Below are 16834 nucleotides of genomic sequence, written 5' to 3' on the forward strand. Positions count from 1 at the left end.
CCTGTCCCATCCATACAGCACCCCCATATACTTGTCCCATCCATACAGCACCCCCATATACCTGTCCCATCCATACAGCTCCCCATATACCTGTCCCATCCATACAGCACCCCCATATACCTGTCCCATCCATACAGCACCCCCATATACCTGTCCCACCCATACAGCAACCCCCATATACCTGTCCAATCCATGCAGCACTACCATATACCAGTCCCATCCATACAGCACCCCCATATACCTGTCCCATCCACACAGCACCCCATATACCTGTCCCATCCATACAGCACCCCCATATACCTGTCCCATCCAAATTCTCACGATAAGCCATTTTTCATGGAAAATTGGCATACCGCGGCTAATTGAATTTCCCGCCAAATGTTTTCCAACCAAAGTTATTTTGGTCCCTCCAACCATTAACATTCACATGAACTGCTGATTTCACTGACTGGCTACTCTCTTCCCTTATGCTACATCAGCAGAATATACATTATGTTGATCAAAATAAACTATCATTATTTACACTCACTTTGTGTTCATTTATTTGAATTTTGTTCCTTGTTCCATTATTGCTTAGGAATAAATACAAATGGTGCAAAGCTTGAGCCATGTTAAGGACAGCAGTGTACACTCTGTAGGGAAGCGCATCTTTGGTGTAATTGAAATAGCCCTGAAAACTCTTCTTCAAATTACAGTTTCGTAGGCGTATTCCATGTAGCATTGTCAACGCAGAATTTTTTAACTCATTTCTAGTCCTGCACCAAAATTCAGTTATCCAGATATCCTCCATTAATGGGTCAGATGAGTGGTCTGGAGGATTAACATCATCTAGAAATTCCTGCACTCCAGGGATGTTACATATAGGTAGTGAAAACACAAGAGTGCAGTTAAGTGGTACTCTCATATTATAGGGAAGTACCAACTCTGGCATAGATGACCATAATGCTGGAAAAATAAAGGTCCTATCAACAGTAAATTGTGCTAGACTACGGATAAAATTTACAAAGACTAAGGCAGTTGTGCCACAAATGATGATGATTTCAGCAGAAGATTTCTTAATAATTTCCTGATATAATGAAGTTGAATTTTGTTTAGGCAAAAATTTAATCTTGAATTCGATACATATCCCATGAGTAGTTAGCTGGCTGCTCAGCTGCTGCAGCTCCCGCTCTCCACTGTCATCATCTGATGAAATGATCCCGACCCAGTTCCAGCCAAACAGTTTCAATAACTTTGCAGTTGCCACAAATTGTACCTGGTCATTGTGAATTGTTCGAAAAAAATGTGGGTAAATGTTTCTGTCACTCAGCGCAGGGTCTCTTGCTCCATAACTGATCTAAAATTGATAATGTAGAGTTAAATCATTTATTAAAACAGACAATTTATTTTCCAAAACATGTTTAGAAATCTTCCACACTACTCAGGGGCAGAAATACAGGAGACAAAGCAAGGTGGTCGCCTCTGGGTGCCGGCCATGGAGGGGTCACACTGACCTCCTCCATTGCACCAGGTTCTGTTTTATGCACCCCAGAGCAGGAATAAGCAGGGAGCCCAGGGGGCATGGTCCATGGTCATCCCTGTTCCAGGGCACCCGCCCTGGAGTCTGGTCTTTAGGGATGGATCTCCAGCAAGGAAACTGCAGAGGAAAGACTGTGTGTCTGGGTTCTACTAGGTTTTTAGTTTTGGATATGGAGGGTAGGGTGTGTGTGTGGGTGCTGCTAGAATGTTAGTACTAAATGCAGAGGAAAGAGCATGTCTGGTGACTGCTAGGGTGTTAGTAGTGAATTCAAGGGGAAGCATATGTCTGCATGCTTCTGGAGTGTTGGCAGTGAATGCAGGGGAGAGAGCATGTATTTGGGGCCTGCTAGGGTGTTGGCAGTTAATGCAGTGGGAAGGATGTGTGTCTGGGTGCTGCTGGTGTGTTGTCAGTGAAAAGAGGGTGGAAAGTGTGTGTCTGGGTGCTGCTGGGGCATTAGTAGTGATAGCACAGTAGGAGGGTGTGTGTCTGGGTGCTGCTGGTGTGTTACTAGTGCATGCGGGGGGGAGTGTGTGTCATGGTGCTGCTGGGGTGTTGTCAATGAAAGCAGAGGGGGAGAGTGTATGTATGGGTGCTGCTGAGTTGTTAGTGAATGCAGGGGGGTGTCTGGGTGTTTCTGGGGTGTTAGCAGTAAAAGTATGAGTCTGAGTGGATGTTGCTGGGGTGTTGGTAGTGAATGTAGTTTAGCGGTAGCGTGTATGAGTGCTACTTCAAGTGTAGGCCAGTATTGTGCCTCCGGGCTCTTTGTATGAACTTATGCCCCTGACACTACTTATTTCATCTAAAGAAGGATATTTTTATTTTTACCTATACTCTAACTTACTATACAACATCTATGTATTATGACTTTGAGTGGCAAGAAAAATACTCTATTAAGAGTGAAAATTAATAAAAATAAGTTTCAATCTCAAAGAACAATCATAAAACAAAAGACAAATGTACATTTCAAAAGTAAAAATAATTAAAATTGGAGCACATATTTTTGGTTGAAATGTATTTTTTGAAAATATGTTCTGAAATATAGGGGTCCAGTGCGATTCAGAATTGTGGACATTTCTCTGATGAACATTTTCATGATCAGGGACATTTTGGGACTGTGGATAATGACAATGGAGTTGTTTGTTTCTTGTGTCGGATTTGAAAGGTCATATTATAATAAAAATGAGCTTTCCTATGTACTGTTCCCCTGGACAGAGCAAAAAGTATCATTGAACATTAAGGTAGATTTCTAATTTCTGAAAATCAGTTTGTTTTGTAGGGAAGATGGACATTAGCAGGAAACATTTTTTAGAGTAATATCATGCAGTATGTTAAAGGAGCCATTCCAAGGCCATGAAAGCAATGTCTCAAGTGCTCTATAAGAATTAGAACACTCTCCAATCACCTCCACATACTGTACAATCTCTAATTTTACAAATTTAAAAGAGCTTTAGCCGGGAAGAGAATGTACAGTATGATGACTCGCAGACTCTATGTTCTTGTAATGAAGCAGAGAAATTGCTTTCACATTCAGAGAAGTGTACACCATGGAGGGATTCTTCCCCCTTCTCTCTATACCCTTAGACTAGGGGAAATACAGACATTATATAACTAATGAAGTGTAGCAGGATATTTGTAGTAATAAAACAAGTTCCCTTTGAGGGAAAACTAGAGTCCATGAAAATCTATAGATGTTCTCCTTAAATCTCTTCAGTAGAAAAAAAGGTTTAGTAGTACTCCTTACGTGGCTCTGCTTACTAGAGCAAGGATGTAGTCAGATATATCTAGAAAACGTCACTTCTTTAACACCAAATCATTCAAATACCATATTTAACAACCATATATATGACAAAGAGAAACTCAACAAAGACAAGCAGAGCTTTGTGCATTATTCTTATAACAGTGACAAGTATATATTAAAAAGTATACTCTCATTTGCCAAAAATTATCATAGCATATAAAGTCTCAAAAGTGTCAGCACTGATCCAGCCCAGTGACATTAGAAAAGCCAATCAATCCTTTTGATTATAGTATTAAAAATATCAATTAAATCTACATGTGTTGACTACAAAATAATATTTTACAAATTGATATTGAAATAACAGAGTTTATTAAAAATAAAGTAGAGGTGTACATAATAATCAGAAAAAATATGTGATTAAAATTTCAACAGTATTTCCACTGTGTGTCAGGACTCAATAAATAAATGACTTTAGTGTTAACTAGCTGAAGTACCTGGCATTGCCTGGGTTTAAACCTTCAAGCTATTAAGGTTTATTATGTGATGTCATCCAAATAAATCCAGTGGAAGTCCCAGAAAAAGGCTCCTTGGGTCAAACTTAATGCCCGGAGCACTCCGTTGTGTGGCATGATGGGGACCCTAACCACTCTATTAGGCATCCCAGACCAAGTGCAATCCCTATGTGAAGTTTTCATCCAAATCCATCAAATGGAAGGCCCAGAACAGGCTCCCTGGGTCAAAGTTCTGTCCATTAAACACCAACAGGAGGTCCGATTGGGACCTAAACCACGTAGTATGTCTTCTGGGATCCAATGTTAACACTCTGTGAAGTTTTTGTCCAAATCCATCTAAAGGAAGGCTCAGAACAGGCTCCTCAGGTCAAAGTTCTGCCCAGCGCACACCAATGGAAGGTCCTACTGGGACCCTAAGTCACCTAAAACCTGGCCAGGATCCAACTGGACCATCTCACATTGGTTTCCACCCAATTGGTGCAGTGGTGTATATTCAAGTAATTAAGTTTTTATGTGATGTCATCCAAATCCATCCAGTGGAGGCCGAGAACAGGCTCCCTGGGTGAAAGTTCTGCCCAGTGCACAATCCACTGTGAGGTCTGACCAGGACACCAACCATTCCATTAGGCATCCCAGACCAATTGCCACCCCTGTGTAAATCCATCCAGTGAAAGTCTCAGAACAGGCTCCCTTGGTTAAAGTTCTGCCCACCGTACATCAACGGGAGGTCTGACCAGGACCTCAACTACATAGTATGTCTTCTAGGGTCCAATGTTTCCACTCTGTTAAGTTTTCATCCAAATCCATCCAGTGGAAGGCTCAGAACAGGCTCCATGGGTCCAAACAATCTCTGTGGGTCAAAGTTCTGTCCGGTGCACAACACTGTGAGGTTTGACTGAGACCCCAACCATTTCATTAGACATGCTAGACCAATTGCCATCCCTCTGTGATGTTTTTATCCAAATAAATACAGTGGAAAGCTCAGAATAGGCTCTCTGGGACAAACTTCGTCCCAGCGTCCCTGGGTCAAAGTGATGCCCAACATACACCAACAGAAGGTCTGACCTGGACCTCAACCTCCTAGTATGTCTTCTGGGAATGTTACCACTCTGTGAAGTTTTCATCCAAATCCATCCAGTGAAAGGCTCAGAACAGACTCCCCAGGTCACAGTTCTACCCAGCATACACCAATGAGAGGTCCCACTGAAGTGCCTGTCTTCTGCTATACAATGTTACCACTCTGCAAAGTTTTTGTCCAAATCCATCCAGTGGAAGGTTCAGGACACACAGTGACATTGGTGTGAGTGCTGGGTGAATAGGGAGGTTACATAGCAGTCTGTGCACAGGACACACAGTGACATTGGTGTGAGTGGTGGGTGAATAGGAGAGGCTACATAGCAGTCTGTGCACAGGGCACACAGTGAAATTGGTGTGGGTGGTGGGTGAATAGGAGAAGTTACATAGCAGTCTGTGCACAGGACACACAGTGACATGGTGGGTGAATAGGATAGGCTACATAGCAGTCTGTGCACAGGGCACACAGTAACATAGGTGTGAGAGGTGGGTGAATAGGAGAGGTTACATAGCAGTCTGTGCACAGGGCACACAGTGACATTGGTGTGAGAGCTGGGTGAATAGGAGAGTCTACATAGCAGTCTGTGCACAGGGCACACAGTGACACTGGTGTGAGTGGTGGGTGAATAGGATAAGTTACATAGCAGTCTGTGCACAGGGTACACAGTGACATTGGTGTGAGTGCTGGTTGAAAAGGAGAGGTTACATAGCAGTCTGCATACAGGACACACAGTGACATTGGTGTGAGTGGTGGGTGAAGGCGCTGCTGCCACCAGTCTGTATAGTGCTGCTGGTCACATGGGTCACTGCCACGACAGGGCCCCACTGCAAAGCAATACAACTAGAACACCTCAAATAAAAAAATAGTTGACAAAAGGGATTTCATCATGGACGAAGCCACGGACAACACCAAGTAATTTATATTAGCGCAGTGCCATTTATTATGTAAATTAAATTGTCAAACAAATTGTGAACAAATGGTACTGTTGTCTGGCCTCTCATCCACTGCTTTGCTGGACGCTGGATCCTATATTACCGCTGACTGCTAATTTCATTCAGTTGGACACAGAAGACTGCAGGACTGACACTGCCCAATGATATATCTGGAGGCGTGAGTTCCACCTCTACAAACAGCTGTCCCTGAATGTCTATGGACCTTGCTTTGATGAATGAGTACCACACTTACCTGAATTAGGGCTTAGTGTGTATATAATACTGTAAGGTGTTATTTGTGATGCAATATTCATATATAAGGAATTAATATGCACAAATACTGTAAATGTAGGGAAAAACAAAAGTTGGCCACAGAAATAAATGCAGATCTCTGCTTTTCTTTTGAACCAGTCACATTGATTTACATATGCATTAATTTCTGCAGCTGACCTATCCATCCCATCAATTTTGCCTACACATGACAGCAATTTATAATTTACACATGGCAAATACGCTTTTCTTACACCAGTTATACTCACTCAAACACAAATTAAAATGTGTCTGAGATATGTATTGTTTTGATATAGAGCATGTTCAGCATGGGCATAGCTATAGTGGGTGCAGGAGGTGCCAATGCTATGGGGCCCAGAGGTTTAGAGAACTCCTGGACCAGAGAATAAAGTTGTCTACCAAGTTCTCAGAAGTGCGTTCTAAGCAATTGGGTCTGGCCTGTTGCCTTGGTCAAATGTGGTGACATTGCACTTTCAATGAGTGGCATGTGTAGTGGATGTTGTAATGCTAAGGCGGCACTGTAATGTGGCATAATCTGAAGTAGGCACTGTAATGTTACATATTATGAATTAAAGGCACTGTAATGTTGCAGAGCATGAACTGTGTTGCATAATATGAACTGGGGCACTTCAATGTGGCAAAAATATGTATGGGGCACTACAATGTGGCATATTATGAACTGAGGGCACTACAATGTGGCATAATATGAACTGGGGCACTTCAATGTGGCATAATATGAACTGGGGCACTACAATGTGGCATAATAAGTATGGGGCACTACTATGTGGGATATTATAAACTGGGGGCACTTCAGGGTGGCATAATATGTTCTGGGGACACTGGGCCTGATTCAGAGCCGGACACGCAGACAGAGCGCTCACTCTGAATCAGGGCCGGGCTTTTTTTTTTTTAATGGCCTCCTGGCTGCTCGCAAAGCTGTGGGTGACCACCCACAGCTATTGCGAGTGGCCATGATGATGGTCGCGATGGTCAAGACCATTGCAACCATCGGGCTTGCGACGAGACCCTTGTGGTAGGGTCTTGTGGCCGCAAGCCCCAGAGAGATTTTGGCTCTAACAGAGCCGAAATCTCTCCACTGACATCACTCGTGATGGCAGTGGGGCTGCCCCCAAATGGTAGGGGTTCACATGGGAATGCCTCCATTTGCCTGGACATGCCCTCGGCCCACCTACCAAAGGGGGCGAGCTGTCACTCACCATCGACAGCTCGCCCCCTTTGTTGAGAGACCCGGAGTGATGGAGTGCCCATCGCTATCCAGGTCTCGTGCATGTGCACGACGGAGCCAGCTCCATTGTGCGCATGCGCACTGGCCTACCATTGACCCAGTTGAGAGCACACAGCGCTTGCGACCGGGTCTGAATCAGGCCCATTGTGTGGCATAATGTGAATTGGGCACACTGTGGACACAATGGCCCTGATTCAGACCCACTCGCTGGCAGCTTGCAGGATCTGTGGGTGTTTTTTTTCCCTGGCCGCTCACAAAGCCGTGGGAGACCTCCCACAGCTTGTGCGAGTGGCCAGGAGGCTGTCGCGATAATTGTGATTATCAGCCTTGCGATGAGACCCTGGGTAGGGTCACGGCTACCGCAAGGCTGAGTTGACTTCCTGCTCTATTAGAGTAGAGTAGTGATGTCAGTAGGGTCTCCCACAAACACCAGGCATTCCTAAGGGAATGCCTGCATTTGTGCAGCCACCCCCCTCCCTACCTACAAAATGGGGTGAGCTGTCACTCACCATCAACACCTGCCTCGTCTTGTAGCGAGCCCTGTAGCAACTGAGCTGCAGTCGCTGGACGTGGCTCACGCATGAGCATGCTGGACACAGCACATGCACAGGCAATAAACATTGAGCCACTTGCGAGCGCTCTGCACTCGCGAGAGGCTCTGAATCAGCCCCAATGTGTGCTGGCAGCACTACTATTTGGCATATTGTGAACTACAGAACTTCTATGGTCCAGCTGTGGATAGAGGTGTCTCATTAGAGGTATTATGGTGGGGGTTCCTTCAAAAATGTTGCTATGGGACCCACAAAATTCTCACTATGCCCCTGATGTTCAGTGTGGAAAATCATAAGATCCATCCCCAAACAACTATGAGGCAGCCCCTAAGAGTTTTGGTTTTTGATATGAAATCAATATCTCAATTGGAACTAATAGGATTGAATTACAAGGAAATATACTTCATTCAAGTCAATGTAAACCAAAACACCAGTTTGAGACTTGGAGCCTAAGACTATATGGACATTTATGGAGTGTTCTTAAGCTTTCCCAGCATCCTTAGGTCTGTATGCGCTTTATTTGCACCTGTTTTTCTTTCTTGATTTTTTATTTACATGTGATCTGAAGCCAGGAGGCAATGAGGGCATCTGAGAGTATTTACATTACATCATACTGTATATTTGTTTTTTGGTGGGAGGAGGTTATGTGCTTGGGATTCCTCGGCTTCCACCATAAAAGGTTCCTTGAACCCTCCACATTCCTAAAAATATATACTTTATTGATCTATAAGAATATGTGATGACACTTACCTGTGTATACCCATATACATTCAATATTTGTGCCATTGGGATGGTGGTGTGAGAGTTGAGATCTCCAATAAAACCGGCTACTTTGCCATGTTCCATACACTTGTAATTAGGAACTGTCTTTTTGTGCCCAGACAATATCTGTAATACATCTTCCACAGCTTTATTCTCACTTCCACAAGAATCATACAGATGATAACCCAGAGTAATATTGGGCAGAATGTCTGGGTTCCTGTTAATCTGATTAATTGCAAAGATAAAAGCTCTAAGATGTCTGTATTCTCTACGGAGTACACTGTTAAAAAAAAAAGATGTGTTCAATAATTTTTCTATTTTACCTTTATGTAAATTGTGTAATTTCACTGCATTATTCAAAATTGAACTTTTCCTATATGTGATCTCCAGTATAGCATAATAATAGTTACCTAGACTATTAGGCTGGACAGTGATGGGATTTAAATACCGATGACTCAACAGTGGCCGGTTCAAATCCCGACTGTGGAAGGCTGACAGTAGAAGATCCTGATGCCCAGTGGTAAGAATCCTAACCCTCCCCTCTCCACCCCTAACCCTAACCCTCCCTTTGGGGTGCCTAACTCTAACCTCCCCCCTAGTGCCTAACCCTAACAGGGATGCCTAAACCTAACCCCACTTCCCACAGCCAAATATAACCCCCCTTTACCGCAGCCTAAACCTGGCCCTCCCGGGGGGGTGCCTAACCCTCACCTCCCCCTAATTGCACCAAACCTAACCTCCCCTTCTCCTAGCTGAACCTTAACCTTCCCCAGGGTGATACCTAACCGAAAGTCTGCCCGGGCGGTCCCTAAACCTAACCCCCCCATCCAAGGGCTAAGTGTTATACTTACCCAGCACACGACGATCGGGATGGTGGGGGTCGGTCTTCCGGTGTCGGGATTAAGATAGGCGTTGGTATTTTGTTGCCTATCTTAAATCCTGTGTCGGGCAGGTAGTGTCGGTCTATTAACTACATCCCAGCTGAACAACACCTCCCCTTCTCTCTTCTCTGGGTAATAGCCAATAAAATTTGATAAAAAAAACCTCTGTCCAGTTAGCAAATGCTAAATGGCTTACCCCACTTGGACTCTCCTCTGGTTTTGTGATTTCGGACAATGCCACCAATATTGTGAGAGCATTACATCTGGGCGAATTTCAACACGTCCCATGTTTTGCTCACACAATTCATTTGGTGGTGCAACATTTTAAAAAAAAATGACAGTAGTGTGCAGGAGATGCTCTCCATGGCCCGCAAAATATCCGGACATTTTAGACATTCGGCAAATGCTTGTCGAAGATTGCATGACCAGCAGGTACTGTTAAATTTTCCCTGCCACCAGCTGAAGCAAGAGGTAGTAACTTGGTGGAATTCTACCCTCTATATGCTTCAGCAGATAGAGGAACAGCAAAAGGCCATCAAGGGCTATACAACGGCCTATGACATAGGCCGTGGAGGGGGATTGCACCTTACTCAAGCGCAGTGGAGAATAATTTCCGTGTTGTGTAAGGTTCTCAAATCCTTTGAACTTGCAACACATGAAGTTAGTTTGGACACTGCCAGCTTGCGTCAGGTCATTTCCCTCATCAGACTTTTGCAAAAACAGCTGGAGATACTGAAGGAAGTGGTGAAATGGAACGATTATGCAAAGTATGTCAGACTGGTGGATCAAGCCCTTGATTCACTTCTCCAGGATCCAAGATTCATCAATCTATTGAAATCTGAAAAAAATATTTTGGCCACCATTCTGGATCCTAGGTCCTACCTTGTGAGTTTTTTTCCAACAGACCGAAATCTAAAACTGTGCAAATAGATGTTGGTAAAAAAATTGCCAGCTGCAGCCGCATGTGAAATGCCATTATCTCCTCCTTCAGTTTATACAGCTGCTAGGAAAAGACTAAATTTTCCTTACAGAATGCCTGCTGGTCATGCACATCGTTCACCAAAAAATTACATCTGGTCGGGCCTGAGAGAATTGCCTTCTACCATGACTATGTGTGATACGGTCTCCATTCACAAAATGGTGGAGGACTATTTTAAAGATAATATCCTTATAGGCATGTCAGACAGTCCTTTTCAGTACTGGCAAGAAAAATAGGCAATTTGGAGGCCCATACACAAACTGGCTTTGCATTACTTAAGTTGCCCACCCTCCAGAGTGTTCTCCGAAAATAATTTTCAGTGCAGCTGCCAACCTTGTCAGTGATCAACGTAGGAGGTTACATCCTTAAAATGTGGAAAATTAATTAATTACAAATTCCACGAGGAAGACCTCTACCAACAATTACATGAAAAAATTACAGTGGGGTTGGGGATGACGAGGACGAAGATGACAACAACTAGTAATGTAAAGCCAGTTTGTGTATGGTATAATTTTCATTTCCATGTGCACATTGGCAGCTTGTTTTATGGGGGTCCAAACAAACCAATAATTTCATCCACAATTGGCTGTCCTTGTCGCTGAAATGATTGGTTTGTTAAACTGTGAATGTCCTGTTTCATATACAACATAAGGGTGGGTGGGAGAGCCCAAGGACTATTCCATCTTCCACCTTTTTCCTTTCCATTATGTGCTGGTTGGGGCATTGCTGCCTGACATTTGAAATTAATGTTATGGTTGGTTTAGGAACCAATGATTTGTTTTTTAATTAATTTATTATCAATTTTATAGCCAGTGGCTGCATCAATGAATTTATTTTTATTATTCATTATTCAGCCAGGGGCTGCACCCAAGAAATTGTTTTTTATTTTTTTTATTAATTTATTATTAATTATTCAGCCTGGGGCTGCACCAATGAATTGTTTTTTTAAATGTATTTATTATCAATTTTACAGCCAGGGCCTGCACCAATGAATTTATTTTTATTATTAATTATTCAGCCCTGGGCTGCGCCAATGAATTATTTTTTTATGTATTTATTATAAATTTTACAGCCAGGGGCTGCACCAACTAGTATCAACTATCAATTCTTCAATCCTCAAGTGTATCCCAACCATCATCTTTGCACAGTCCTCAACTCTATTAATAATTACATCAATCAGTTTTGAGCCAGTAAGCTGGATGCAACCTTTTTTCGCTTTAACTACGTAGATTAAAAAAATCAATATTGTGAGCTGTGAGATGGTCAAAATTGACTAGAAATGAGTGGAAATAAATGTTATTGAGGTTATTAATACTGTAGGAAGAAAAAAGGTCAATTTTATGTGATTTTAGCTGTTTTTTTTATTTTTAAAGAAAAAATCCAGGTCCAAAACCAAAACACGGAGGTGAGGTTTTGGAAAAACCAATCCAGATCCAAAACCAGGGTAGATCCAGATCCAAAAACAAAACCAGAACCAAAACACAGGGGTCAGCGCACATCTCTATAAATATGTACTGTATACATTTAGTATGTGACTTACCTTAGACAGACCAGTGGTTGGATCCCAAATCTGTATTGAAATTCCGACAACCAGCTATGAACAGTGAATATTCCACCTATTGTGATATCTCCTTCCTGGGAGTATTTATACTCAAATACGTATTCAATGACTTGAGAAAGATGACATCCGGGAGCCGGGTTCTGTGTCTGAGATCTGCAGAGTGTGATGCTCAGGATGCACAACCAAATCATTCGGTTTAAAATATTAAATGCAACGTCAAGTGGTCGAAAACAAAATCTCAGCTGCATAATTCTGATGAAATATGTAAGACTAACGTAAAGCACAAGGAACCTATGAGAGGTTAATATATATTATGTTATGATATACTGTTACATATAAGTCAATTTAAGTGACATAAAATATATTTTGCATAAATTTGATGCTCAGCAAATGCACAAACCTTGCAATCGCATTTAGGGACAGATTTTCTAAGCGGCAACTTTTGCATCAATTCTCATCTGTTTACCCTGAAACCTAAAATAGCAATAATATTACATCAAATCAAGGCATATTGTGCATTTAATACAATTGCAGTTTTAGATTTTGAGGTGAAAATCTACTGCTTAATAAATCTAGTCCTTACAGTTAAAAGTATCTAGTACAGTGCTTGCAGCCCCTTGCACATGGAACAGCAGTCTAGGATCATTAACATGTGTGTATACAGTATCAGCCACTTGCCTGGCACTAACGCATGAGATGCAACCGCAGCCAGGAGTACGTTACCTGACCAGGTTGCATCTCATACGTTAGTGCCATCCTGCTGCGTACCCCTATGTAATGCAGGAAATCCCTTCTGCACATGTGCGGAACGGATTTCCTCCTCCTTCTCCAGCCCCCTGGCAGTGACGTTGTGGTCTGCTCATGAAATGTGTATTGTATTAATTTGTATTCTATTGCAAGAACTCCTTGCAATTTGTCATGCTATTTCAATCATCATTAAGTTATTCTTTTTATATTAATTAATTGCTACATATTATTTGTTCTTTTATATTGAGACCACCACATAATTTTACTCCCTTTACTATCAGTGCTCTTCATTCAGGAGGTAGTCAAGAAGCCGACAGTTGAAATGCCGCCCGCTGGCTTCCCGACTGTGAAATCCCGACAGGGGACTAATGATAGGCATTGAAATCCCGATACCTATCATTATCCATCCACCGAAATCCTGATGCCCGGCATACCAAATGAAGGTAAGCCAGGCGTCGCAAGCAGACAGGGTTAGGTTTAGGGTCCCCTTGGGGTCTTAGGGTTAGGCACCCACCCAGGAGGGTTAGGGTCAGGTTAGGGGAAGGGGAGGTTAGGGTTAGGCACCCCCCCAGGACGGTTAGTTTTAGGCAGCGGGGAAGGGGGGGTTAGGGTTAGGCACTTAGAGGGGGGTAAGGGTTTGGCACCCCTGGGGGGAGGTTAGGGTTAGGCACCCCCCTGGGAAGGTTAGGTTTATGGTGCGGGTAGGGGGGTTTAGGTTTAGGCATCCCTAAAGGTGGGTTTCAGTTAAGGGGGGGAGAGGGGAGGGTTAGCTACTGTAGGTTACTTACCTCCATCGGGATCTGCGCTCTTCAGCATACTGGTGTTGAGCTTTAAAAGTTGGGCTCACATCCGGCGGTCAATCATACCATACCCGTTCATTCATCTATTTATGTATTTTTTTGCATTGGAGCTTGACACACTCCTTTGAACAAGCTGCTTTATTGACAATGCTGATTTGGTATATTTCCCTTCATCACTAAGGGGGGCGCAATACGTCTAAACCAAAAGTGGTGAGTTCCCCTCCAAACACAATATGATGATATCTGCATGTGCAGAGGTCATCTGCAGCTGGGGGGACTGATCATCAGCCCCCCTGCCCCCATGCTCATCTGCACTCTGCAACAAGGTGAGGGGCTATACCACAGGGGCAGGTAAATGTGGGGTCGTATTTTGGCAGTGGGTGGGGTAGGGGTAAGTTACAGTATGCTGCCTCACACAAACATTTTCTTTGTCTGGGGGGAATATTTAAAAAATAAATAATGACATATGTAGTGACCCATAGGGAAGGGGGAAAACTTAAAGGGGGCCCATTCACAATGGGGGTGTGTTTGCAGGCTCTGCCACTGGATCTATTTCCACTAGGGGGTTGAGGGTTGATAATGATGGAGATCTTTTGCAACTATTTCTGATGGGGGTGGAAAGTGATATTGCAATGGGGCCTATGGACATGAGTATGGGGTGCAAAACACACCCTAGGTATATATTTTTTTTACCTTATTAAGTTTTAAAAAATATATGCAATTTAAGTAAACTCAAATCATTATATACACTTGAATTACATTTTGCACCCTTCATCATGGTATGAGCTGTAGGCCACTCTACTGTTGTTTTCAAAATCGAGATTGCCCTCCAAGCGGGAAGCAATCGGGAAGCCGACAGACGGAATCCCAACCATCGGCTTCCCGACTGTCTAATCCCGGCAAGGGGTTAAATGACATTCGTCAATATCACCCGGCTTACCAATTGAAGGTAAGCTTGGCGCCGGGTGCGGACAACCGTTGGGGGGAGGGATAGGTTAAGGGTTCCCAGGGGGACTTAGGGTTAGGCACCTCCCCAGGAGTTTAGGGTCAGGCTAGGGGAAGGGAGGGTTAGGGTTAGGCACCCCCAGTGGGAGGTTACCATTAGGCACCCCCTCGGCGACTTAGGTTTAGGTGGCGAGGAAGGGGGGTTAGGTTTTGGCACTTAGAGGGGGGATTAGGGTTAGGCATTTGGGGGGAGGTTAGGGTTAGGCACCCCTAAGGGAGTGTTAGTGTTAGGGGCTAAAATAGGTTAGTGAATACTTACCCTTCGATGATCAGGATTTTCACTGCTGCCAGGATGCCGTTGTCGGGATTTGAACCACCGGCTGCATGGCATTAATCATACTGAGTCCCTCCAACCATCTACTGATTCTTACTACCTGTTCTTTGACTACCATCATGCTGCTGCTGGTGGCTAAAGCTCAATTACTTCTTGGCTATTTACTAGAACACAGTGATAACAATTCTTCATTTACTTGACAGTACAACAATGAATGAACACTCTATCCCATCACCCAGCCACACATTAACTTAATAACATTCACATTTAACAATAGCACCTAACCAACTGAACAATAAATTAACAGCATGGCCATTTAATTGTTCCATTTTTACATCCTACTACCCTGAAATGAAATTAATAGAATGCACATTAAACATGTAGACTTATTATAAACTCTCCTACCCCTAAAATTACAAGAAAAACAATGGAGGGATTTATAGGCTGACAGCTTATAAACTTCTAGGGCTAAATTTAATAACAATGGTGTTCAACTTCAAAAGCAAAATGCTGGACATCACGGAGCATTGGTTGTCAAAAGAACATTATTTACTAACTATAGTATTTGAGCTTCTATTGTAATGTGCCGATGATACCCATCATTTCTCTTCTGTCTAAACCCTTTTGCATTGTCCCATTTATGATAGAATCCGAATCAATTGTCAATATGCAGAGGATACAAAGCACTGCACACATCAGTATAATCAGTATGGTCTGTGCAGTATGATCAGTATGATCTGTGCAGTATAATCAGTATGGTCTGTTCAGTATGATCAGTTTGATCTGTACAGTATGATCAGTATGGTCTGTGCAGTATGATCAGTATGGTCTGTGCAGTATGAGCAGTATGGTCTGTGCAGTATGATAAGTATGATCTGTGCAGTATGATCAGTATGGTCTGTGCAGTATGATCAGTATGGTCTGTGCAGTATGATCAGTATGGTCTGTGCAGTATGATCTGTGCAGTGTGAGCAGTATGATCTGTGCAGTATGATCAGTATGATCTGTGCAGTATGATCAGTATGATCTGTGCAGTATGATCAGTATGGTCTGTGCAGTATGAGCAGTATGATCTGTACAGTATGATCAGTATGGACTGTGAAGTATGGTCAGTATGGTCTATGCAGTATGATCAGTATGATCTGTGCAGTATGATCAGTATGATCTGTGCAGTATGATCAGTATGGTCTGTGCAGTATAATCAGTATGGTCTGTGCAGTATGAGCAGTATGATCTGTGCAGTATGATTAGTATGGTCTGTGCAGTAAGAGCAGTATCATCTGTGCAGTATGATCAGTATGGTCTGTGCAGTATGATCAGTATGATCTGTGCAGTATGAGCAGTATGGTCTGTGCAGTATGATCAGTATGGTCTGTGCAGTATGATCAGTTTGATCTGTACAGTATTTTCAGTATGATCTGTGCAGTATGATCAGTTTGATCTGTGCAGTAAGAGCAGTATGGTCTGTGCAGTATGATCAGTATGATCTGTGCAGTATGATCAGTATGATCTGTGCAGTATGATCAGTTTGATCTGTGCAGTAAGAGCAGTATGGTCTGTGCAGTATGATCAGTATGATCTGTGCAGTATGAGCAGTATGATCTGTGCAGTATGATCAGTATGATCTGTGCATTATGGTCATATGATCTGTGCAGTATGATCAGTATGATCTGTGCAGTATGATCAGTATGAACTGTGCAGTATGATCAGTATGGTCTGTGCAGTATGATCAGTATGGTCTGTGCAGTATGATCAGTATGGTCTGTGCAGTATGATCAGTATGGTCTGTGCAGTATGATCAGTATGATCTGTGCAGTATGATCAGTATGATCTGTGCAGTATGATCAGTATGGTCTGTGCAGTATGATCAGTATGGTCTGTGCAGTATGATCAGTATGGTCTGTGCAGTATGATCAGTATGATCTGTGCAGTATGATCAGAATGGTCTGTGCAGTATGATC

The 16834-nt window shown here is 43.0% G+C and overlaps 2 protein-coding genes across 2 annotated transcripts in view; both read right to left on the reverse strand.

Annotated features, from left to right (window-relative positions):
* The window catches only part of LOC148479288 (vomeronasal type-2 receptor 26-like), a 62756-nt gene that overhangs the window by 33157 nt on the left and 12765 nt on the right, over positions 1-16834 (reverse strand). The window contains exon 3 of the mRNA XM_088454702.1: positions 8615-8906. Coding sequence (XP_088310828.1) covers positions 8615-8906 — 292 coding nt within the window. The remainder of the gene's footprint in view (positions 1-8614; positions 8907-16834) is intronic.
* Positions 500-1562, reverse strand: LOC148479289 (extracellular calcium-sensing receptor-like). The gene is made up of 2 exons (XM_088454665.1): positions 1494-1562; positions 500-1336 (listed from the first exon to the last, which is right to left on the reverse strand). Exons 1-2 carry the CDS (start codon positions 1560-1562, stop codon positions 500-502), a joined length of 906 nt encoding a protein of 301 aa, XP_088310791.1.

The sequence above is a fragment of the Taudactylus pleione genome, unplaced genomic scaffold (genome assembly GCF_031769625.1).
Source record: "Taudactylus pleione unplaced genomic scaffold, aTauple2 ptg000627l, whole genome shotgun sequence".
Classification (NCBI taxonomy): Eukaryota; Metazoa; Chordata; class Amphibia; order Anura; family Myobatrachidae; genus Taudactylus; species Taudactylus pleione.